Genomic DNA, 26,071 nt, shown 5'->3' on the forward strand with positions numbered 1-26,071 from the left:
AATCCACCCGATGGACAGACTTGCTTCCAGTACTGAAGCCAATTTCATGGAGTAGTACAATCAATGTCACTTTATTACTTGAGGTTGAAAGCTGGAGGCGGAATACTAAAAAAACCAAAATCTATGCTGAAGTTGTAAGTTAAATACTTACATCAGCCTATAGTTCAGGTGACATTTAGAGTTCTCATGTCAGGCACAGGTATCATCATACCATACACCGAATAAAAGAAAATGGTAATTATACAAAAGACCTACAAAATTATCACATTGCCATACCTATACAAAAATACAAATAAGGAACTGCATAAATATTGAGCTCTTCCTACAGCCTATTCTAAAATCCTATGACTATCTGAATAAACCCTTGAAGAAAATAACAAGTACCAATATTGTCCTAAGGAATGAGTTCTGGTTATAAAAGCTGAACACAGCTGTGGAACCGGCACAACTTCTGATCAGAGCCTGAAGGCTGCACCAAGATCCCCCAGGTGCCCTGAGCAGCCTGGCCCTGGTGCTCTTGGCCACCCCTGTGCCTGGGCCCAGGACCTCAGCCCCTGCAGGGCTGTGCTGCAGGCTGGCCCTGCCAGCCCCATCCCCTGGACCCCCTTACTGGGCAGGGGAAGTGCGTCCCACTCACAGCCACATCCCCAGTCCTGCTTGGCGCTGGCTCCTGGGTGACACTCACAGCCACGTCCCCAGTCCTGCTTGGCGCTGGCTCCTGGGTGACACTCACAGCCACGTCCCCAGTCCTGCTCCTGGGTGACACTCACAGCCACATCCCCAGTCCTGCTTGGCGCTGGCTCCTGGGTGACACTCACAGCCACTTCCCCAGTCCTGCTTGGCGCTGGCTCCTGGGTGACACTCACAGCCACATCCCCAGTCCTGCTCCTGGGTGACACTCACAGCCACGTCCCCAGTCCTGCTTGGCACTGGCTCCTGAGTGACACTGACAGCCACATCCCCAGTCCTGCTTGGCACTGGCTCCTGGGTGACACTCACAGCCACATCCCCAGTCCTGCTTGGCACTGGCTCCTGGGTGACACTCACAGCCACGTCCCCAGTCCTGCTTGGTGCTGGCTCCTGGGTGACACTCACAGCCACATCCCCAGTCCTGCTTGGCACTGGCTCCTGGGTGACACTCACAGCCACATCCCCAGTCCTGCTCCTGGGTGACACTCACAGCCACATCCCCAGTCCTGCTTGGCGCTGGCTCCTGGGTGACACTCACAGCCACGTCCCCAGTCCTGCTCCTGGGTGACACTCATACCCACGGTGCTGCTGACCAATTCTGGGCCTGACTCTCCCCCCCATCTCCTGTGGCCCTCGCAGTGGCCGCTGCTGGGCAGTGACCGGCTCCAGAGCACTGTGCTGGGAAGGGCACATGCTGCCTGTGCTGCGGGTGCCCGGCCCTGGCTGCTCAAGCTGCTCCCTGACGCCAAGTGCAGCAAACAACTGTTCACTCCTTAGGTCACGTCCAGGGATCCACAGAACCTGGCAGTGAATCCTGAGTGCTTCCCGACAGCCCTGTTTCATTCCTTGAATAAGGACTAACACAGAAACATATGCCACTGCATGAACAAGGCCTCATCTCCTAATTTATCAGTTTAAAGGACTTTCTTAAAAATTTTACTCAACTCCTACCCTTTTGTGGACATCTCTGTTTTGGGTAACTCACACACAGCTGTAACTGACAAGTCAAGTCCAGAAGAGTTTGCTTTGGTTTACAGTGAAGGCAGTATAAATTTGGAAATCATCTCACCTCAACTAGAAGATCTCTCAAAGCCCTGGTTCTTCAAAGGACATCAGAAAAATCTTTTCAGATGAAAACTGTACTTGAACTGTAGATCCATGACGCAAGAAATACTTTAAACACACATACGTAGTCAAAGAGCTATATGCTAGTTTTATTTGTAAAATACTTTATTCCTAACAGCAAAATACTTTAATTTTACTTTATAAAAGTTAGCAAAATTTGATACATTCGAAACAGAAACAAGAAAACTATTTCTACTTCAATTAATTCAATTTTCTTTTCAATATGGAAGCTATAGGTATGCACCACACTTAACAGATTTCAGTGCCAGACATGTCATTCAATAAATATATCCTTCTACCATTAAAATCTGTGAAGGGCAGTGAAAAAAATTCATAAAACTACTGAAAAAATATAAGCATTTTTGGCTTTTTCTGAGGTTGGAACTAGTAATACCTATACACAACAAAGTTCTTGCCATTTACAATAAGGACTGTTTAGAACAGTAACAGAATTTGTTAATAGTACACCAGAACAACCAAATTTGCAGTACAACATTTCTAGTAAGAAAAGAAAAACAGAAATTCAGTCTAATTCTTGAATCCTACAGAGGACTTCTGCAAAGAGGTGGCAGAAGGAACTTAAATTACCAACTAATTTTATATTTGATAAGGCCATTACATATCCTAACTTGCAATTAAAAAGCTGATCCTATACTCCATATAATACAGACTGTTATGAACAGCAGGTGAAGTGAGAATAAGTTCAGTTTTATCCTATTGCTAACAAATAAACCGTAAAACCTTTGCCTAGGAGAGGACAGATTTAGTTCAATTTAATTAAGCTATGTACAGGCATTATTTTGGAAGCCCCAATTTCCACAACTTTCACAGGTAAAATCCACTCCCTATGCCAGTCTTCCAAGAAGCTTCCTTCTGTGAAGAAGTTGGACATCTGAGACTGCACTCAGACCCAACACAAGTGGCAAGGCAAGTTGACACACCAGTCAGCCAGTACAGACACTGGGAGGACCATGTGACTGATGCTAAAAACACGGAACAGAAAGGCTTTTACCAACCGTATGGAGTTTAACAAGGGCAAGTGCTGGATTCTGCACCTGGAACAGGGCAACCCTGGCTCTGTGCATAGACTGGGCAACAAGAGGCTGGAGAGCAGCTATGGAAAGGGACCTGGGGGTCCTGGTCAATGGCAAGTTGAACATGAGTCAGCAGTGCCCTGGCAGCCAGGAGGGTCAGCTGTGTCCTGGGGGGCATCAGGCACAGCATCACCAGCCCGGCCAGGGAGGGGATTGTCCTGCTCTGCTCTGCACTGGGGCAGCCTCACCTCGAGTGCTGGGGGCACTTTTGGGCACCACAATATAAAAAAGACATTAAACTGTTAGAGAGTGTTCAAAGGAGGGCAACAAAGATGGTGAAAGGTCGGGGGGGGAAGCCATATGAGAAGCAGCTGAGGTCACTTGGTTTGTTCAGCCTGGAGGAGACTGAGGGGAGACCCCATTGTGGTCTTCAACATCCTGATGAGGTGAAGCAGAGGGGCAGGCACTGATCTCTTCACTCTTGTGACCAGTGTCAGGACCCAAGGGAATGGCATGAAGCTGAGTCAGGGGAGGTTTAGGTTGGATATCAGGAAAAGGTTCTTCACCCAGACAGTGGTTGGGCATCGGCAGAGGTTCCCCATGAAGTGGTCACAGCACTAAGCCTGACAAGAGTTCAAGAAGCATTTGGACAATGCTCTCAGGCACATGGTATCATTTCTGGGGATAGTCCTGTACACAGTCAGGAGTTGGACTTGATGATCCTGCTATGTCCCTTGCAACTCAGCATATTTTACGATTCTATGATTACTTCCTCTTTTGAAAAAAAATGAGCAAAAAAATCCCAAAGAACCTACCCAACAAAAAACCCCATTAACTTCTGTACGGGTACTATTGTTGAATTTTAACTTACAAATGAAACTGAGCAAGATGTGAAATCGAATGTATATGGTAATTAATTTTTATTTATTTTTAAGAGTTCAACATCCAAGTGATTTTGAAAATTAGTTTGTTAAAATTAGCTTGTTTGGTTTGTTCTTTTTTTTTAAATATATAACTTAGTGCACTAATAAATCTGAGTCTTATGTGGACAGAAAGGAAAGTCAAAGGCATGAACATTTATTATTGACAGAGAGGTGCTTTTCTGGACCTCATATGCACCTACAACAAGGGATTTGCTGAAAATGTGAAGCCTCAGCTGCAGTAACCACAAAATGGTGGAGTCCAGGATCCTGAAGAAGTATTTTCCTTAAATTTCATTAAGAAAAACCAGAACCAACCATTGGATTGCTTGTTTTGGATGTTTTTTTTGTCCTTTTTATAGAGCTAAATCAGAGCAAAGCAGTATTACCAGCTGTACTTACACTGTTGTCTGCCTCTTATCCTACAAAAAAGACAGCTATAGCAGGCAAAAATGTGAGAGATCATTGTTGGAAAAGACCTCCAAGATCATCAAGTCCAGATACAACAAGTTAACAAAATGCAATTTAAAAGATTTTTTCCTTTCTGATATTTTTGCTGAAGATATCCAATTGTCAAAGCAAATTTCATTCCTCACACATAATGAGATAATTTAGCTGGCTATGATTCATCCTCCAAGGAGGACCACTCTTTCCTCTCCTCTTTTCCATCTGCTTCTGCTGAACTGATGCACAGTGCATCTTTTCTAATCAGATTAATCTTTCAGATTCAATGAATCATGAGAGTAAGATGCTTTTAGGAGAGAGCACATTGCAAATGCTATAGGGAACAGTGAAAATCATTTCTGAGGAGCACAACCACTACTTATGTGAAGAGTTAGGGCTCCCAAGTCTTCTGCTAACTTTAGTCTCATGAAGTGATATTATTTAGTGCTGCTGACAACTCAGTTGAATAGGACAGCTTGATGTTACAGGCTTCTACACGGAATTAATAAAAACCTGCTAAATTAAGATTTGAGACAGCTTTTAGAGAGCTTCAACTCTTGAGATGAGAGTGTTGCTTTCCACTGGCTTTACGGAAGTGGGATTCTTTGGGGGACTCTGCACTCAAGGGTGGCACTGCCAGGGCTCTCTGCCGGATTCCAGACGAAGCCTTTTTAAGCTCATGTCTGAGACTGCGGATTGTGCTGTTTATGGCAGCCACGCATGCCTTCCAATCAAATCCACTTTCATTTAGATCAAAGGATGGAAAATTCTCTTGAAGAAAGTCTAAAAATAAACAAGTATGTAATAGTGAGTTATCAATTATTTATGCAAGCTATATACTCTTTCTGGATCTAATTAAACTAGAGCAAGTGCATGCTACCAAACCAGGACAGCTAGGCATATTACAAGCCTTGAAAAGCAAAGCAGGGCAGATACTGTTTTCCCTCTTTCTGCTAGATTTGAAAATGAGTAAAAAAAGGTCTAAGCATAAGAACAAAATATGAAAAGAAAACATGACCATGTATGTGGTCTTGATCCTTGAAGTGCTGAATAACTTCAGCTTCTAATGTGGTCAGCTAGTGAAGAGAAACCTGGGCCTCCATTTCAGAATGACCAGTATTAAGCAGGACCAAGCACTCCTTGAGCACCCTGACAACTATATTCACTAAAATTAAACACAGCAATTCCGCATAACACAGGTGTACAGGAAACACAGGGACAGAAAAACTGCGAGAGCTCATTCCTTACCATACTGCAAATAAGATCAGTAAACAAATACTTGAGTTTGGTAGCAATGACATGAAAAGGGTAGGACTATGGTACCTTTCACCCCTCCCATGAGTAAAATGAGTAGTTTAAAATGAGTAGTTTAAAACCAAAATTAAAATCGGTTTTTAAAGTTATTGAGGAATGACTGTCCTTCTGAGCTGAGCTGAATTACACATTTTCTCTAAGCAAACCTCTAAAAGACTTAAATAAACACTAAAAAGGAATTCTCATCTGTAATTGCAAATCAAAGACAATATTGCTTCTCCTTCTCTGAATCAAACATCTAGATTTGCCTTCATAGTAGAAAGGTATAGCTAGTAGATAGTGTCAGCTTTCTTCTTCCATATAACAGCAAAAATCTAATTGAGTATCATTGTTTACAGTTAATATTTTAACTTGTAGTTAAAAACCTAGAAACCCATTTTGCCAGAAAAACTTTGGTCTGAAGGAAGAAATAAAAACTTGTGCTCTTGCAGTTCACTCTGCTCCAGGAGGAGAGGTAAAGGGGAGAGTAAGTGTGCCTTATGATGCTCCTGGTATAAACTATGCTGAGAAAGGATACACAAGCTGTTGGCTGAAGCAGCAGCAGGCTATTTTTACTTCCATCCCCAACAGTAATTTCAACAATACTTGGCCTTAGAGGAACAGCACAGAACTGGAATTCCTACAAGGTCTACAGAGCCTCTGAGCATGGTCCACAAAATGGCTTTTAAAGTTACGTCTTTTCTCTCACCAAAACTGACCAATCTTTGGGACTATAGTAAGGCTATACTTAGGGACCCTTCCTGCTCTGCAGGGTAACATTCAGGGAGCTTGTGCTGCCATCCAGGCAGGCTGTGTTTAACGAAACAGGGTCAGAGACTATCCTCTGGCCCCAGAGCCAAGTGACATGGCCTGGCAGCAACCACAACACACAGGATTTGTTTCTCATCTGCTCTGTGGCCTACATGGTGTTCCTGCAGCCCTAAGACACACGATCTTCTGAATGCTTCTTAAGCTCAAAATGTCAAGAAAGAAAATACATCTACATGCCTATATAGACATTTAAGTGGCAAAGTTTCCCATGCTAATGGTTGCCATACTGGGAATGGTTTCTGGCATGCTCTGTCCCTCAAGCCATGCCCAGACATTACCCCAGAGGGTGTGAGCCACAGCTCCATTTGATTTAGCATGAATGCTGTACCCTCAGAGGCAGTCCTTCTTCCCCAGTTCTCTCCCCCATCCCAGTGGGTGGGGCGGGGGAACAGGACACAGAGGAAGAAGGTGAGCAAGCAGCTGTGTGGTGTTTAGCTATCTGATGGGTTAAACCACAACAGCTGCAAAATTCCACTTCATAAGCTGTCCTTGCTTCCAATCTCTACATGTGGCTTTTTTGCTCCAGAGCTCAGTTATGAATTCCCTGCTTAGTCCAACTTGTTTCCCCATAACTCTCTCAGTTCTCCTAAGCATCAAGATGGACTCTCATGTGCTCGCAGAAGGCTGTCCTTAAAGATCTGCCAACTGCCATGAGCTTCTCTCCTATTCAGAGCTGTCTCTCACAAGCTCCCATCTGTGACTTTCTCAAATATGTCAGTCTGCTCTCCCAAGATATAGAGCCTATATATACTCAGACCCTTCTAACTCTACTCAGGACCTCGGGGCCCACAATTTCATAATCTCTACAGGCAATGCCACCACCAATTATCACACAACAACCCTTTTTGTGAAGGGAGCCATAACCTGCTGTACATGACATCTCTGCTTTGTGCTTCATCTACACAGCCCCTGTATCAAGAAATTATCTCTGATGTCCTCCAGAATCCTCAGGGATTGCTTCCATCTCCCACTGCACTGCCCTTTCAAGCCAATGTCATGGCAATTGAGTTTTCCCATACAAACCAGGTTCGTGATCTGGAGAATTTCTTGAGCTCCTAAAAGATAACTTCATCTACTTCCTCCTAATTTGTTCCACTGCTTGCAGTGAACAGTTTCACAGACTAATTTCTGAAGCTCCATGCTTTGTTCATAGGATACAAAGTTAATACTCTTATTCGTTTCCCCACATTATGATTTAACAGAGATTTTCTTACTTACCTCTGAGAGCATTAATTTTATTGGAATCCAGTGGGCTCATGCCACGATCAAGACTACCATACACATTGCTTTTCACCAGCACTTCTTCAGGGAACATATGACGAATTAGGAAGCGAGCTGACAACTCTGGCCGCGTCTTCCCCTTAGCCACGTAAATAACTGAGAAAGGCAACTGAACGTTGCGCCATGGGCTCCCAAGAGGTTCTAGAGAAGATGTCATGGAGGGAAGAGAGATATTTTACTCATCCAACACTGACCATGCTTCAAAGTGGCTGTATTAAATCAAAACTAACACAAAAAGTTCACCCAGAAACTGCCCTCCTTACTTGGAAAGACCAGTGCAAAATCGTAACACTACGGCTAATGCTAATGTGAAACACATTGCAGACACATGGCCAAGCAGCCAGAAAACCCTGCCTGGTTTACAACCATGTAACAGTACTTCTGATCTGTCTTCAGCAGTGCAATCTGCATTATTAATGATTGCTTTCTAACTTGTTTTCATCTCATGTGAAAAGATTATGCTTTTCCAAGTAAGTAAGTAAATAAAAGTTCTGCTATTTCAGTGGTGCTTAGATCCTGTAAGTGGAAACAGGAAAATAGTGAATATTTAACTACTTCCACCTGACTTCACTGCAAACATCAATAAGAAAAAATGCAAAATTTTTACTACATAGACAGGTCTGTGGGATCTGACTAACAAATCTTGGGTGCAGGAACAGAGCTGATACAGCCCCAAAGTGATCCCAATCAAATAAATTACTTCCAAGGGCAACTAAGCTCATTTTCCTTGAGGGTCTCTAAGCATCACAACCCGTACATGGATTTTTTTCCCAATTCATTTGTATATTGTACACTTTCATTAAAAAAAGTGAAAATATAAAGGCTGCTTTAAGATTTTTATTGCCCTAAAGAGTCAGTTTTGCAGAAAGATGTGCTTTTTCTTCTGAAATTGCAATACCATTCAATAGCTGTTCTGAGCTAGATTGCTTGTTTAAGGCAGAGTATCTACCAAATAAAAGAAAAAAGCCAGGGCAACTGAACGGAGTAACTGAAGCTGAACTTCCCAATGTCAGAGTGGAATATGCATTATGGGTCACTGGTAGATGCAAACACATATTCTGTTAGCCAGATATAACGTTCTTGTTCATTCTCAAAAAGACTTACTATGTATACACCAAGTGACTGTCTCAAGAGAAAAAGAAGAGTCACATAGTCCAGAAAATCCCTTTACTATACAATTATACCTACAGTAGCATCTTCTGCCTCTCACTGACCATTTAAAATGTAACAAGCAATTCCAGGAAACAGAAATTTCTTAGTTTTACCCATTGGTTCCAAACACTGTTGTTTCTTGACCGAAGATATGTGGAAAGCTTCTGGAAACTTATCCAGTCCTGAATTCTGCAATGTGTCAGTTGTGGAGCCGGTCATTTTCTTAGAGTTTTGAGAATTGTCTCCACTATCTTCATTATAATTTAAATCTACCCAATGAGATGTATCAGGAGCATCAGTCACTTCTTCTTTCCCCTCAGCTGTCTCCTGAAACATTAAATGAGGTTAGTACATGCACTGAGAGAAGCCTACCAGTTTTCTAATTAGTGTTCCAGCTTACTTCACATTTAGCATAAATTAGATTTCAGATATTTACAATATAGTTATGCCTGAATTTCCATCATGAAAACCACAGGTGGAACAGTTAATAAGTATTCAAAGATGTGCACAGAGCATTTTAGAAGCAGAGGTAAATGGAGTTCGAGGTGCTTTGGGAGTGATGTTTCAGTCAATGTAAAACTGAAATGCATGGCTGGATATACCTGAAAAAAAAGCAGGTGAAAACACGTGCTACCAGCTACTTGTTTAAGCTCTCAATCAAATTTGACACTACTTCTGGGCAATGTTTGCAGTGCTTTCCTTTTAGTATCCTATGCCTGAACGTATCTTAACTGAACTCTGGACACAGGAGCAGGAAGAGGCAGAGCAAGAGAAAGGCATATTCCAGTATTCCCAACACGGAACCAGTGCTGCAGTCAGCAGGCCTGCTCTGAGCAACGCAGAGACAGAATCCAAGGAATTTCCAGTTACAGCACTTGTACCATGAGGAGGTCAAATAATTCATCTGAGAAAAAAGCACAAACTTAATACTTAATAAATGATCACCTTAGGTGAACTTGCTGAGTTTGCTTTGGTTTCAGAGCGTAAACAGCGGATCATAGCATTGACATTTGTGATACAGGTCTTCCAGTCTTTTCCATGCTCGCTCAAATCATAGGTTGGAAAGTTGGTTGCAAGAAACTCTACATATAAAATATACAAAATGCTTTAAGCTTCATGACAAAGGCCAGTATTTAGAAGTATCCTAATTTAGAAAGAGAGAGAAAGCTAACTAATGCTTCATGCTTCCTGTTCTCCATTTACAAGCTTTAGATTTCCATTGATAAATAAAGATAATAAACTTACGTTTTGAAACTAAGAAGCACTATGAATTCAAGATGTTCTGTGATACTTTTTGAGATGTGAATAATGCTTCCATTATATTAAACATTTCCTGCTAGAATTAGAGGAAATGTGTGATTTATCGCACTAACTTTAAAAAAAACTCCAAAACCAGCACCACCCCTGTAAAAGAACAGACACGGTAATGCTGTTGCTGCAACTATTCCACATGGCTTATATAATCTCAGTTTTAACCCTTTTATACATCCGTGCCATGGGATCTGTGTAAATGACTTGACATTTATAAAAAAAAGCCCCCTCCATCTTCACCATTTCTCAATCAAGAGAATCACACATAAGAATGTTTCAAAAACACCAGTTAGTGTTTGTCCCAGGCATACTGTGGCTGTAAACCAACCCAAATCAACCAAACAGAAAATCACCGACAAAATCCATGGCACACACAAACACAAAATAAACTGCAATTAAAAATTTAGAGATAGCAAGCATGACTGATGAACACGATGTACACAAAACTAGAAGAAATTTGAATTGTTTTATCCACATTGAAGAAAAATGAACATTGATTATTACAAAGCAGGACTTTCAAAATAAAAAGATATTGTACAGTGGAGCACATCCACTATGGCATTTATGTGTTCACCAGCTGTCAGACAATGATTAGCCAGAAATATACAGAAAAGGACTCCTTGTAAGTTCAAAACTTTGTTAAGCATGAAAGAAGTAAAACTGTGCATTTTGAAAGGTAACATACCTCTTATTGCAGCAATTTTGTTTGGGTCCAATGTCCTGCGCCCTCGTGCACTTGCTCCCATAATGCTGCACAATAAAGTTTTCTTGGGGAACAAGACACGAACCAAGTGGCGCGCTGCATACTTGGGTTTAGTCTTTTGCTGAGCCTTCATCAAATGGTTTCCAAGAACTTTTACATTTCTTGCTGGGTCACCAACAAACTCTTTTGTAAAACAAAAACATTCGAAGAAAAAAAATTTAAAATCCCAAGCAAGTTGTTAGAACATTTTTTCAAACTCTTTCTCTTGACTTTCAGAGTATGTTCTCTACTACAGTTAATTCTACTATGTATTACTGCTCATCTTTGCTCTTACAAAAGCAGCTTTAAATTGGAATGGTAGCAGAAGTATATTTTTGATTCACATTAACCACCAACATAACTAAGTGAAATCAAAACACCCAAGAAAATACATTAAACAGTCAACTGTCCACAATGTTCACACTGGCCTATTTTACATGTGCAGATACCATGTATGTTTTCAAGACACTGACTCATGAAGAGTGGCATATCCATACATAGAACTGCTAAATCATAAATTGTTTACAAATTTTTAGATAGACAGCTGAGTATTTCACCTACTATTCATGCAGCTCTTCAGCTGTACAAACTTATTTTTTAGACCAAAAGCAATGAAAAAGTCATAGCTCAGCCTTGCACATAACTTGGGGCATTTACACTTTAAAAAGGCATTAGTTTTTAATACATGGTGCTATGTTATATGTGTATCTTTATTATAATGCAAAGATCTATAGAATTCTTCTTTTCCTATGGAATGAAGTATTTTGAAAGAAACCAAACACTGCAGGCTTTGAGTATAAAAAGGATTTTTCATGGATAAAATCCCCCACAAGAAGAAAACAGATATTCCCTTCACACAGATCAGGTAAGCTGCTTTCTTAAAACATGCACACAGGCATATGACTCACTTAGCTTTTGTGGCAATCTCTTTTTCCTCCTCCAACACATGGATAGCATGCACACATTGCTTGTGAATTATACACATGTTAAAAAAGGTTACATTACGAGAGAAAAAGAGCCAGGAGTTAAAAGAATCCAAAGCACCTACTGTAAATCAAAGCTTTGTGGTAGTACCAGCCATTTCTTTTAGCTTTTGTTTCTGACTATTTCTTGCAAAGGAACTCACCAAAGTTAGGATTGATGAAGACTGAAGAAGATGGTAGTTCTTCACTAATATTCACATCCTCAGATGTATTTTTGTAGTTCAACTCCACAGCATTATTTTCATTACTGGGCTCAGATGGTGCTGGTATTGATGGGGATGCCACTGGTGAAGATGCAAAGTTGACAGTACTTTCCACAATACTGGGAGCAAGATTTGATTGTGGTGAAAGGTCAGGCATTCCATTAGTTGCTGTGTATGATGAATGCAATGAATGGGTAGAAACTATAGTGGGGAGTGGTGGGCTCTCCCTTCCAACAGGCTGCTCAGGCTGCTGAGATTCAAGCTGGAAACTCTGCTGGGCATGTTTCACTTTGGAATTGACTTGAACGTGGCCATTTTGTAAAGCAACCCTCACAACCGGGCTATGCCTTCCCTGGCCTGATGAAGAAAGATGAAGACTTAAATCCCTTTCCATGTGTTTTTGTACTCTTATTTTTCCTGGGTGTAAATGACTGGAACTTCTGTATTTAAATCCAACTGGTTTCTGCAAACATAATTCAAAAAAACAATTAAAAGGTTAAATTAGACATAGCAGATTAATTTTGGTTTGCTTTTTTTTAACAAACCATGAAAACCAGATTTTAGTAATTATGCTATTGACAGCACACTCTTTCTTGAAGTAGTCTCTGTCACTAACTTAGAGCTATCAGGTTTTAGCCTTCCCTCTACTTTCTTCTATTCTCACTTGTAATTGCAACACTACGAATTTATCCGGTCAGCTGCAGTGTTTCTCAAATTTTTTCCACCTGGGGTGGTGGCAAATTTACTTTCTAGAGCTCGACAAAAAAATAAATAGGCAAAATAAAATTTAAAATTTTTCAGTCATTGACCCAGTCATTGGCTGATGAATTTTCAAGGAATGTATCCACTGCCAAGCTAGCTTCCTTTCAAACAAGAAAAAACCCAAACACTTTCTCTTCTTTTACTTGTTAGCTGAAAAATTAAACATTCAGATCTCATCTACAATGAAAATTCCAAAGAGCCTGAGACAGACAAACTGAGAGATGGGCTACGTTTTCCATCACTTCAAGTACTTTTAATAAAAACCATACAGCATGCATTCTAGTTCAAAGCACAAGTCACTGAGCAGAAGCCACCAAATGCAGATGAGACACGTCGATTTTTCTTATTTTATTTTTGGTGGTTTTGTTTGTTTGTTTGTTTAGAGAAATCTCATTATAGTTCACCCTTGTAATCTCAAAAGAACCAATGATCTTAAGGAAGTCTTATGTCTCTGACAGCCTGTCTGTTTCCCCAGGTTTGGAGGTCACCTAACAAAACCAAGTACCTTTACCAAAAACTATTCCATTAGCCCTTCACAAGGACAGCAATGGTACAGCTATAAAAAAACCCAACAGCATTCCTGATGGTTTTAAATGGCAGAACCTAAGAAAACAGCTGGCAGGTTGCATCTTACTCTTTATAGGGATAAAAACCTTCAGCGGGGAAAAAAAAAGGACAACAAAAAAAAAAGCGGTGCAGGTCACTTTTAACCCAAAAATCTAAACATTAAAGCAGCTGCCATCCCACATATCAGAGGGGAGGGTAAAAGCACAGGGCTCATTTGTAGGTGACAAGATCAGTTTATTCCCTGAAACTCGTGGTTTTCTATGTGTGGACAGCACAAGCTTGGAGTTGAAAACAAAAACACATACCAGATAAAACCTAGTATCCCACTGATATCTGACAGGTGTGAGAAATTCAGCTTTATCCACCCTTAAAGCAAATGGCCTTACTGCTGCATTGACATCTCCTGACAGTAGAATCATCTCTGCCACATTAAAAGCTTTGCAATGTTGTTGACAAAAAAAGTCATTATGGATTTTATGATCTTTTTCAAAAATCATCTATTATGCTCTCCTTTTAAAGATCAATGTTAGAAGTACTAATATTGTGTCTCCTTAGGTAACAGTAGATTGACCATTTAGGAACAAAATGAATACTGTGTGCTCAATATCAAACCTTGTTAAAAATGTTTAAAAGGGAGTTTTCATTAAGAAAAATAATACATTTTATACTGTAATGGATATGACAACATACTGTTGAGATCTAAAATTCAGTTAAGTCAATTGAACCAACCTGACTGATGCTTAAACTCTCTTCTAACTGCAGAACCCAATGAGATAACACATCACATGTTGCAAAGGTGCAACAGCAATATACTGAAGTTTAAGATGCACCTACACAATTCACTTCTGTTCATGCCAATACAAATAGAATTTTACAGCATCTATCACAGCATCCTGAATTTGATGGGGGTCACTGCCAATCTGTGGCCACCAGTCAATAACAACACAGGAGACCAAAGCTGGAACATAATCAAAAATCTCAAGTAATTGAATTGAAATAGATTCTAAGTCTACTATTTTGCTACTAATTTTAATCTTGCTGAAAGGATTGGGTTTTTTTAAATAAGCATCAGAGGAAATGAGAGAATTAAATCAAAAATAAATGCCTTAGGTCTTTAATACTCACAGGTTTGAGCAACAATGGCTTTATACGAGTATGCTGCATTTCTGAGACCTTACGATGAAGCAGATCAAATTTTTTATCCAACTTCTGAATGGCATCATACATGGCCTGTCAACAAACATAAGACTGAAAACAGTACTGTTTCACAAGAACCCAACCGAAACCTGAAGAAACCAAGAAAGTTCAATTAAAAGCTGAACTCCCTCCCTAAAACATAGTCAACCTCCTTCCACAGCACTGCTGAATGCTTAAGGAGACTTACAAGACATTAACACTTGGCTACAAGCCACTTACAAATTGACTTCCATTAAGCATGTCCTGAATGACTCAAGTCACACAAGTGCTCACCTGAACAAATATGGGATGCTTTTAATTTTTAGTGCATCTATTTTCAATTTTTTCAGTTGCTACTTCAGAAATCAAAAGGAAAGAACTCACAAAAACAACACTATCAGAAGTTTTGGCACACCTTTGGCAAGAAACATGTACTTTCAATAGCTGGGTGTGTATCACTGCCATATCTCTCCCATTACTGTGAAGCTCCTCCCAATACCTAAACTCTACATTTTCTATTAAAGCTTTTAACATTTGAATAGTATTCTCATGAAAAATTCAGAGAATATGAAGGAGATTAGTTTCAATTTGAAAATATTGTAGTTATGTGGGCAACTAACAAGCAAACAACTGGAAAGGATCAAGTCACTGGTTGTCAAGTTTATAACATAACTCTTCCTGAAGTTTAACTAAAATTGTTTAGACACCATTTCAGATATAAAGGAAAAAAAATACCTGGCAATAACTGAGGACCTCCATAAGAGGATTCTCCTGATATCCAGTATAGGAAGCTTCAGATAAAATGCTCTCCTTTTTCATTAAAATAATAATTAAATATTAAAAAAAAAAAAAAAAAAAAAAAAAGAGTGTAAGGTACTAATATATACACGGACTTAGGATATCACATTAAGCAAGTAAATCCCAACTTCAAATCTTTCATGTTAGTTCAGCCTCCAAAACATGCATCCCCAAAGCAGCTTTTCCAAGTCAGTCAAACAAAAGAAATCAACTTACACATTCATAGTCTGGTTCATACTCATAAATTATACTGTCACTATCTTCATATTCTTCTTCCCTGGTTCTCATCTGGGAAATAACATAAAGAACATTCAGTGTTTTGAAAAATTAAAGAATTCTCCTACAAATCCAACTTGAACACTTTCCGTTGTAGCTGTAATTCCCTCCTTTGTCTACAAGAGGGCCCCAGAAAACAAGATTTGACACAGTCATCTTATTAATGTACTGGTGTATTCAGGAAACTTTCCTGTCTGACCATGCAGGAGACACTCTGGTGGTCACCCAGAGACTGTAACTGCTGGGACTGAAGCCCCTTTGCAGTGGGTGGGTCAGGTGCCCTGCTTGACTCCCTACACACTCTACTTTCACAGTCAGAAAAGGTTTCCTTACCAGTTTGACCCTGGGTTTGCCATAGCAGAGTCTCAGACCTCTGGTTTCTTCAAGTAATTTTAGCAGGGTACAGGAAGAGAATATAAATATAATAACATGCATTTTTATTTGCTTATTCTAAGGCAGAACTTCCTCATCTAACTATATGTACTATACAGCCAAGCTTATGCAATCACAGAATCACTTAGATTGGAAAAGACCTCTGAGTTCAAATTATGAGAATTCGGTGGGTGTAACTGAAAGCAGAAGCTGTAACAAATTTCTGGAAGAGGCAATTTTCTCACGGCTTGAAAACTGCTTTCAGCCGGGAAGAACGGCGCCACCACCTGGACAATCCTGGCATTTTCCTTTTACTGGACAGATGCTGATCCCTTCCACCATACACGATGGATTTCATGCATCTGCTTTAGTTTTTTTTCCTTTAAATTTTATTTTTTTAACCAATCAGGTTTTATTTTAGAAAAGGCAGTCTGGGGGGTGGTAGGTGATGCTTTTGTTTTGTTTACAACAGGCAGAATACAATGACCGGTAAAATTATGGATATTATTCTGGGAGTTACTGAAAAACACCTGAAGGACAACAGAGTCATCAGTCACAGCCAGAAGGGCTTCAGGAGGGTAAAGTCCTGCTTGTCAAAGTTAATTTCCTTTTATGAGAAGCTGACCCACCTAGCTGATCAAGGGAAGTCAGTTGATGTAATCTGTCTGGATTTCAGTAAAGCTTTTGATACTGTCTCTCACAGGATCCTTCTGGACAAGATGTCCAGCACAGAGCTGGATAAACACATCATGGGATGGGTGAACCACTGGCTTGTGGGTCAGGCACAAAGGGTTACAGTGAATGGGGTGACATCAGACTGGGGACCTGTCACTAGTGAGATTCTGCAGGACTCCATCCTTGTCCCTGTGCTCTTCAACATCTTCATAAATGATGTGGACACAGGATTGGAAAGAATACTGAATTTTCTGATGACACTAAATTGGGAGGAGCTGTTGGACTCCCTTGAAGGCAGAGAGCCCCCAAAGAGAGATCTGAACAAATCAGAGGCTGGGCAACCATCAACTGTATGAAGTTTAACAAGGACAGTGCTGGATTCTGCACCTGGGGATAGGGCAACTCTGGGTGTACAGACAGACTGCAGAGTTGGAGGCTCAAGACTTGCTAGAAGCATCCATGCAGGGATACCCTACTTGTCTTCAGTGGGATGTCACCAAATCATCACACAACAGTGAAAGAAAAATGATATTCCAAATAACATTGAAACTGGCCTCAAAACAAAGGGCTACTGTTTGGTGAAACATACCACATTGTGTTCCACTACAGCAGGAGAAAGTCGTTTTCTTTTATTACGCAAAAACACAAAATCCATTTTTTCAGGGCTGTGACCATTTCCTCTCTGCATCATTGCAGAATGGCTCATTTGTGAGGCCGTTTGATCAGCAAGCACTGGCAAGCCTTCGCTTCCTGGGAAAGTGAAGTGAACACAAGCATATCACCAAGTTTCCCACTGCATTAAACATTTCACTACAGTAAAAACAGGCACAGTCACCCTTTTTTTTAAACGTTCAGACTGTTTGATTACTTGATATTAGTTTACCAGCATTATTATCAAACAGTTATTTATCCAATTAATTTAGATCAGAAATGATAAATTCAATTTTATATTAGTTTTTTTCAAACACAATATATTAAAAAAAGCAAGTAAAAGTAATACTGACTTTGTGAGCATAAATGGCTAAGAAAAAAGCAAAATAAAAGGTGTTCTGCAGCATGCAGGGAGAAATAAAGACCTAGATCTCTATCTGCGTGATGTTGAGCTTGCTCTGACAGCTTCGTATTTTAGGCAAGGTTACAATATAAAAGTAGAAGAAACTAGTTTGGACAGACAGGAGATCTGAAGGAAAGGCACTGCTCTGCAAGATACCAGTCTAAGATGGTGGTTGAATAAAAACAAGCAGAGACAATTTCTGTTCAAAGTGCAATAGTTACATTTGAGATAAACTTGTGGTGTGGTTTCACTCATGTATCTCACTATACTTGGTTTTAACTAGACAATATCTAATGCTAATACACCCCCAGATAATAAAACCATCTTTTACCTTTTAAGAAACAACTGCACTCATCATGATTAATTTATTAATAATGAAATAACTACTCGTCTTAAAATCATGGTCAGCAACTCTCTATGACAGCTTCTAGGGCATAAGTTTTAATTTTGGTGGTTTTTTTTGTTTATTTTTAGTAACAGAGACAAAACCCAAAGTAAACCATCCAAACCATCCTCACCATCCTCCACTCCCAAATTTGTTTCTAGTCAAAAACATACAGAAAATCACAGAATACTCTGTTGTCAAATAAAAGACCAAAAAGACTAAAGGTTCTCCAGAAGCACCCAACAATACTAGGAAACAGATATAACTTGTGTCTGTGAAGAGAAATACTGATGGGATTCTCTATAGAATTAACTGTTTGAAGTAAAAAAAAAAAAATCCCCCAAACTAGAAAGTGCCCTCAACTTAGTTACAGTCATTTTCCTCACTGACTTGGTAATACTGCTCCTGGCCTTACTAAATGCTTGTAAACAGCTGTGAAGAATTTTGTCTGGGCCAGTGAAGCATTGGGTAAGATTTCTTGAGAGACTTTGATCTTGCATGTTAATATAAATACAGTGAATTACAGACAACCACAATGGCTACTTACAGCTAATAATTTATCACCCTCAACAACCATCTTGCTATCATCACACATCAGTTATCTCCAGTACTAAGTTACACTGGACAGGTTATTTAAAAACCTAATTTTTTAGGCTAGGTTTTTTCATGACATTTATTTTCCAAATTGCTTCCTAATTAATTCCTTTCCAAGTAAGTAAAAAGTTGTCTTTTTAAAACATAATATTTTAGTGGACTCACTATTTATAAAGACTTCTAAAGTAATAACTAAAAGACACCTCTCTTTAAAGGCACTGCAAAGCAATTTCTAAAAAGTAGCTTTCTAATAAAACGTGTTGTAAAGATACGGGTACCACAGAAAGCACTGAATACCAAAGCACTGAACATCTGGCATTAAAACTAGCCATTAACTATCAGATGACAATAAAAATGAACTGTAATTACCATAGGCAAGTTGACGCACGTGGTGAACAGCACTGTTTGCTTCAGAGTTTTGTTGCGCTGGCATGCAGCTTTGTGTGGACAGTCCATTTTCTCCATGGTCCATAATCACTGCTTCATCCTCTTCCTCAGTCTTCACACACAAATAATCTAGGAGATGCAGAAAGAGAAACAGGTAAGACTACAGGCCAGTCTGCACAGCAGATGACAGCTGTAGTGCCTGTATCACATCTCGCATTGTCTCCATTGTAGCTCAGGCTACTAAAAATTCAGCCTCACCTCAGCATCTAAATGCAAAGCCACTTAAACACAGACACTGAGGTTTTAACACACACTAGAATGGAAGCAGCCTACTGTTGCTTAGCTGGTGGGATTTCTGAAACTGTTCAGTACCCAGTTCTCCCTAAAGTGACCAGCTTCAACGGGAACAGTTAAAAGCCAGTAACAAGCACTTCTGCAAACTCCAGTTTACATATTCAAGCATATGAAAAAAAGTAGTAATTTGGTCTTCAAATTTTACTTTCATAATTAAGACTTGCTTAATACACTCGAAAAATATGAGCCTACAAATCCTAATGGTATACTTGGTATTCAGATAAACCCAAACATTGGCTCCCAATGCAATACTGTGCAGAAACACTGAATGGCAAATTGCCAGTACCAGATTTTTTCCGATTAAACACACTACATCAAGAGGAAAATGTCCTGGTTTTGGAATAACTGTATTATAGTTATTATTGCTAGATCCAGTGTTTTTAACAAGGTCGGGAAGGGAGTGGAATTTATTTTTGATGAAACAAATTAATGGAAGGAACCATATAAAGTTAGGAAATCAAACTGAAATTCAGCCAGCACACACGCATAATGACACTCTAACTATGCGTAACACAGGCTGTATTTTCCACAGTGTCTCTGCCCTGTTCAGTGCACAGGATGGACTGAGCTCCAAGAATGAATCACAACTCTCTGAGTGGAACAGCAGTTTGGGTCTCTACTTTCACATAATCAATTCACTCCAAATCCTGCTCTCTTTCAATTTCTCAAAGAGATCAAAAGGTAGGAATGAAGTTTAATTCCACATGTCATTCAGTTTTCCCTCCCATCTAATTCAAAAGACATAATACAGCAGGGTTTGGATTTGGCTGTCACCTGATTAAGAAACTGATGGTCTGTTCAGAAACACCCATCAACTGCCACACAGTCAAGAGCTTTGTTTACAGCTGTAAACAAAGCAAAAAAGCTACCTGGGGCAGAGCTGACCTGTACAAAGGAGTTTAGCTGAGGACACACACCAGGATATGCTGCTTAGGCTGCCAATAAGAAAACAGTTTCTGGCCAGTTTTCATCAGCTGTATAGAAGTAAACAACAGGCTTACTCATGAACTTAATTTAGGTCCAGCTTTTAGCAAAACACTTCAGTGATATTCACTGACTAAAGTTCATTGCAAGCTAACGTGAGTTATTAGCATGTGCTGAATTATTTAACTGCCTCACAGGCACAAATTTTTTTGTTGACAATCATTTAGTATTCTACCTACTTTGGGAGAGAATTAACAAAGAGTTGGTAAAAGTGCATCTGCATCGAAGAAGGAGGGATGAGAATCCTCTCTGCCAATTTCCCCAACCAGGATGCCAGATTAATGCATGGTCTGACAAATGCCCTATTTACAGCTGGGCCTCTGCTGTCCTGCAGTCCTCTTTCTATCCCTAATTAGATAACACAATACAAATTGTATGTTATTTATGCCACCCTAAAAACCACAGAATTTACCTGTATATTCACAATCTTTGCCACAGATCTCATGCCTCACTCAAATAACGCAAGCAAAACAACACTACCTGATTGATCAGCAACGTCAGTCAAATCTGCAGCAGACAGAGTGATGAGTATAGAAGAGAGAAGATTCTGTGGAACCAGCATGTAGCAAAGATATAGCAATGTCAGAGCAGCTTGAGCTGGACTAGAGGAAGGCCAGTATGATCAGAAGTTAGGAGAGTTTCTACAAGTGGTTGATACTGAAATCAAGGCTCAGTCTTCCATACCCTCTACCACCCTCCCTTAAATAAGTTTCAAAATCAGAATTTCAACAGTGCAGTGGACTCTGGGCAGAAGTGTTTCAAAAGCCTGTAGCTACAGCAACTCACAGCTGGAGAACAAACATAAACCAAAGAGGAAAATGCAGAAAGGAAAACCACCTCAATTAAAAAAAACCCAAACCTACAACACATTCCTACAATGATGTGGAAGCAAGGCAGCAACAAGCAGTAGAGCCTCTCATTTAACCTCTCAAATGATGGCCAGGATTCTCCTCATCCCCTGGCCTTTTAATTTCCATCACCCATTGCTGAATGTGGCTGCTTTCACACATGGAAAGGAAATTCTTCTCTCCTCAGAACAGCATTTTTACATGGACAGTCAAGAAACTTGGAGATTAGAATACACCACCCATTTCCATGAAGGCTTATTAGTATGACTGGTCACACTGCAACCATAAGGAAAGCAGCTCCAAGAATGTAAACTGACTTGCTTTATACCAACCACTCCTTCCTTTCCCTAATGCATTCTAGTTGCCTGGCCTCTAAAGTCAGTGGACAAATTTAAATGCCTTTGCTGTAGGTTGACTACATTCATCAGCAAGACGAATATATATGTGATCAAAAATACTTTGTTTATAAGACTGTTGAGGATTAACTGAAGTTCACTTGTAGAATATTAGAACATAGAACATTATTCACACCTTCAAAAACTTGTGACAAGAAAAAATTCCAGCTATTTACCCATAATCTGAAAGACATTACAACTTAGTCCTCTAAGCAATTCTAAATATTTCTGACACTTCTTTAAAGTGCTAGGAATAGAGAACACTACCAAACAGTATGAAATACAACTCTGACTCTCAGGTAGAAACCACAAACTGCCAAATTCTATGGATTAATTTGTGCTCCTGAAAAAAAAAATGAAGCCATCTTCTGACTTTGACAAAGATGCAACTGCATTTCTTGTGCCAAGTTAGTAATTTATATACATTAACTCACTCCACAGACAGAAAATTTCATGACACAGATATTTAGACGTTTCCGGTAAGTCTTGAAAAGAAATTATAAATTTAAAAAGTGTGACTAAGGAAATATTTTAGGTTAACATATTTCAAACAAGGCTTTTACTGTGAAGTAGATTACACGTTAGTAAGACTTACTAAATAGGCTGATTTATCCAATCATTGGATCAAGTTACCAGCTTAGGAGAACTCCAAATTTTTATTTGAAAGCTGAAGTAACAGTCATCTAAAATTAGAAAACATAACCAAACTAATTTCCTTTTCAGACCCATTGCATACTCTGAGTTATATGATATAGGCTATGACTTAGTATTTTCAGTAAGACAGTAGGATATGCTAAAAGCTTCAAGTTCATAAAAAATGTGTATTGTACATTTTGAAAGACATTTATAGACACAGCAGTAGAGTGAAACGACCATATTAAAAAGCCAAGATTGGAGGTGATCTTTTTAACTTCTAAGATGTTTATGTTAATCATTTAGAATTCTTTCATCAGGAGGTTGTCTTCACTTCTGCACAAAATCATTAGGTAACAGGTACTTGAAAAATTTTAAAGGCACTTACACCTGAATTATTTGCACCCAAAAATGTCCAACTCTGTGTCTAATCCTGTACTATATTAAATTACAGCCTTTTATGCAGCACTGTGAAGCCAAGCATCACCAAGAGTTTATATCCCCTAACCAACAGGAAAATATATTTAAAAGTAATTGGGACTTGAAACATTTCCTCTCTTCTTTGGAAATCCTGTCATTTGATGAACATACTGCAGTGTATGTAAAAAGCGTATCTTTTTACTACTGCTCTGTCACCTATCCCCAAATAATCCAAGCACTGCTGAAAAGAGCTGAAAGCAAAAAGAAAAATACGAAATGTAGGTATGAAAGATGAATACAATCAAACTACAATATAAAGAAAACTGGGGCACACACAGACCCCGACCACCAAAGATAGGACACTGACCAGCTACAGACAGATCAATTATTTTCTCTAAAATAATTTAAAGATGGAAAGATATTAGTATTAAACATCAAGAAACATTAAAACCAAGCAAACAAACAACAAACATTAAAAAAAAACGTTAAAGCCCAAAAAAACCCTGTAGCAGCTATGAACTACATACCAAAACAAATCAAGCAAAGCAACCCCACCCAAATAAATAAAGAATTTACCTGGGTTGAAACTAAGCCACAAAAGGAGACAGCTAGGCTTAATTTGAATCACTATTAGATCCTGTGCTATTTATGGCATGACACTTGCACTAAAATACACAGAAAGGTGAACTAACACAAGGGAGAGCCCAAGGACACCAGTGCCTTTCAGATTTAGTATCATCCCATCACAACTCTAAGTAATCATTTGCCTATTAACTCAATCTCGCTGCAGACATAACTGAGAGTTTGAAGCAGATTTCTGCATCCTACAATAATGAGAGCTACAAGTACAGAAATACAACCAGATCTGATACTTCAGCTGAAGTCTGAAGACGAGATGACCACCTATTTTTTTCTTACTCCAAGTATGTTTGTATTAAAATACATCACATAAGCCAGTGGAATAAGAAAGTACTTGTACTGAATCCGACATTACCTGATGAATGCTCTCGCTTGTTGCACAAACACAAATATAAGTGACTATCAAGTATAGAATGGTAAAGGGAGGTTGATGAGAGAGATGGCTGAAAGCAATTAGTACTAAATCGTACCTCAACCAGTACTGCAGAGTTCCTGGAAGGGTTCTTACAAAATCACTAAAAACTTTTCACAGAAACCTAGTGGGTTTTACTTCATTTTCTAAGAGTTTGGTTAGACACGCCTCTGTATTTCTGCAAACATGATCTCAACACTCCCAGGTGCAACATCCAGCCATGGAAGCTCTGTGTAAGTCAAACTGGATTTTATAAAGATGTTTAAATACTGCACTCAGAAAAAAAAGGTAGCATTCACCTGAAGTCACATCCTCGAATTTAGGCATACTTCTGATTATTTTTTTTTTTTGTCTAGATATGTTGTCAGGAATCAGAGACACCAGAATACCAGAGATAAAATGCTTAACAACAGCCTCTGAACACTGAAACAGTTAATTTAGAATGCTGTTGTCAGAATTTGCAACAAACTAAGACAACAGAAACGAATGTTAAGCTCAGACAAACCAATTACTACGGAAAGAAGCAAAATAATAAAAGCAGGTTTCCTGTGCCTTTATATATATTTGGATCACCGAGATGATAAAAACACTCAAAGTCAAGGTAAAACCACTCTCACACAAAGACCTCTGGTGTTTATTAAGACTGGAACTCATACTGCACCTTTTGATTGAACACCATTATTAATGGCATATCTTTTCTATTGCCAGGGATTAGTACAGGCTAAGTATTTGCTAGGATTACAGAAAAAGTTACAGAAAAAGCCAATCAGGAGACCAGAGAATTGAGGACAAAAGAGAAAGACCAACAAACACATCACTGTGTATGTTTATTTAATAAGGATTATATCACGGTGTCGTAAGTTAGCTCCCACCCTCCTACATCTCAGTCCTACCCCTTTAATTCATGTTGACACTTGTAGAACTGCACAGTGAAGTGGCTATTTCTTAATCAGAAAAGTTCCTTAACAGTGAAGTCATACAAGCAGATTTGCATCTAAGCAAGACAAAACCAGAACTTCTTTAGAGAGTAGCTCTGTGACAGCAACGAGCTAAACGAGCATAAACTAATCTGAGTCTGTAAAAACGTCACGCCTCTGGAGGGCAAGGTGAAGCACGTTAATTGGCACAAACAGACCTATCTGGGTTCAAAGTAAAAGTGTCTGAAGTCTAAGACACCTAAGTTGTGCTATGCACTGTGTCTTCTGATAGAGAAATCATTAGGCCAGGCCTCTCACTTTAGGAGCATCATTCATTTCTCCCTTACTCAGTTTTTGTATCCGAGTAACTGCAGCGCTGGGGGAACCTGTCAGAGCTGAGACCCTGCTGTCCCACGGCAAAGTCTCCCCAACATTTTGCCACTATGTTCACCCGCCATTTGAGGACTATGGAAAGCAAAAGCTTTCCACTATCAACACTGGAACTGAGGCAACCAAGCTGTAGCTGGGCCACCCTACTTCTGAGGAGTAACTCCCGCTACTCCTGCCTCGGGAACACACACTGCCGGGCAGGGCCCCCGCGGCGCGCTGGGCCCGCACGCCCTGGGGGGCGAAGAGGCGCAGCCCCGCCCGCCATCAGCCGCGCCGGCCGCACCCCGCGGCGCGAGCCCCCGCCGGCGCTGACGCGATGGCGACGGGCAGGAGCAGCAGCCAATGGCAGCGCCGACCGCGCGGGAACGGGCGAATAGCGACGGGCGCGGTGGGCGTGGCCCGGCCAGCTCGGCAGCGGGCGTTGGGGCTGTTGCGAACGATGAGGGAGCGTTCCCCGCGCTCCGGCGGCGCCGCGTCCCGCCCGCCTTCCTCGGCGGGTGAGCCGGCCGGCCGGCCGGGACCCTTACCCTCCTCGGACATGGCTTGCTGGGGCGGCTGAGCGCGGGGTCCTCCTCGGGCGGGCCGGGCGGCGGAGCGAGCCGGGGCTCGGGCACGGGCAGGTGTGGCCGGAATGCGGCGTTGCAAACGGAAGCGGTTCGTCCGACGTGAGCAAGAAACTGTTTCGGAGCAGTGCGGCTGCGCGCTGGGCGCGGGAGCGCGCCTGGGAAACGGGAGCGCGGGGGCGGTGCCGCGCGCTCCTTCGGCAGCTACAGCGTGGGCGCAGCAGCTCGCCAGGCAGTGAGCCAACTAGGCAGGCAAACAGCCGGTCCGCTCCCGCGGCAGCCAGCCTGCTTCCGTAGGAGCTAGCCACCCAACTTGCCAGCCAAACAGCAGGTCCGTTCCGCAATATCCAGCGAGCCACCTGGCCCACTCCCTCATTAGCTGGCCAGGCCGTCCGCTCCCTCAGCAGCTCGTACGGCCCGCAGCAGCCAGCCGGCCGGCCCGCTCCCGCAGCAGCCCTCTC

General features: G+C 40.7%; 1 protein-coding gene across 3 annotated transcripts; it reads right to left on the bottom strand.

Annotated features, from left to right (window-relative positions):
- Positions 1-1,880: 1,880 nt before the first annotated feature.
- Positions 1,881-25,747, bottom strand: BEND2 (BEN domain containing 2). 3 transcript variants are annotated; one of them, XM_069002860.1, is made up of 12 exons: positions 25,575-25,747; positions 19,038-19,184; positions 17,225-17,385; positions 15,529-15,600; positions 15,250-15,324; positions 14,464-14,568; positions 11,950-12,472; positions 10,767-10,967; positions 9,716-9,852; positions 8,884-9,094; positions 7,556-7,759; positions 1,881-4,996 (listed from the first exon to the last, which is right to left on the bottom strand). In XM_069002860.1, exons 1-12 carry the CDS (start codon positions 25,585-25,587, stop codon positions 4,764-4,766), a joined length of 2,082 nt encoding a protein of 693 aa, XP_068858961.1. In that variant the 5' UTR covers positions 25,588-25,747; the 3' UTR covers positions 1,881-4,763. The 3 variants fall into 3 exon arrangements, with proteins under 3 accessions (XP_068858961.1, XP_068858951.1, XP_068858971.1); XM_069002850.1 differs by having other exon boundaries at positions 8,884-9,097; XM_069002870.1 differs by lacking the exon at positions 25,575-25,747 and adding an exon at positions 25,005-25,181 and having other exon boundaries at positions 8,884-9,097.
- Between the last annotated feature and the right edge of the window lie 324 nt (positions 25,748-26,071).

The sequence above is a fragment of the Aphelocoma coerulescens genome, chromosome 1, assembly GCF_041296385.1.
Source record: "Aphelocoma coerulescens isolate FSJ_1873_10779 chromosome 1, UR_Acoe_1.0, whole genome shotgun sequence".
NCBI classification, from domain to species: domain Eukaryota; kingdom Metazoa; phylum Chordata; class Aves; order Passeriformes; family Corvidae; genus Aphelocoma; species Aphelocoma coerulescens.

Excerpts from the sequence above, each read along its gene's own strand:
- BEND2 (XM_069002850.1), bottom strand. Across the intron at positions 15,601-17,224 it reads CTGTAGTGGAACACAATGTG|ATGAGAACCAGGGAAGAAGA; the intron begins GTATGTTTCACC and ends GTTATTTCCCAG. Across the intron at positions 14,569-15,249 it reads AGGTCCTCAGTTATTGCCAG|GCCATGTATGATGCCATTCA; the intron begins GTATTTTTTTTC and ends GTTTGTTGACAG.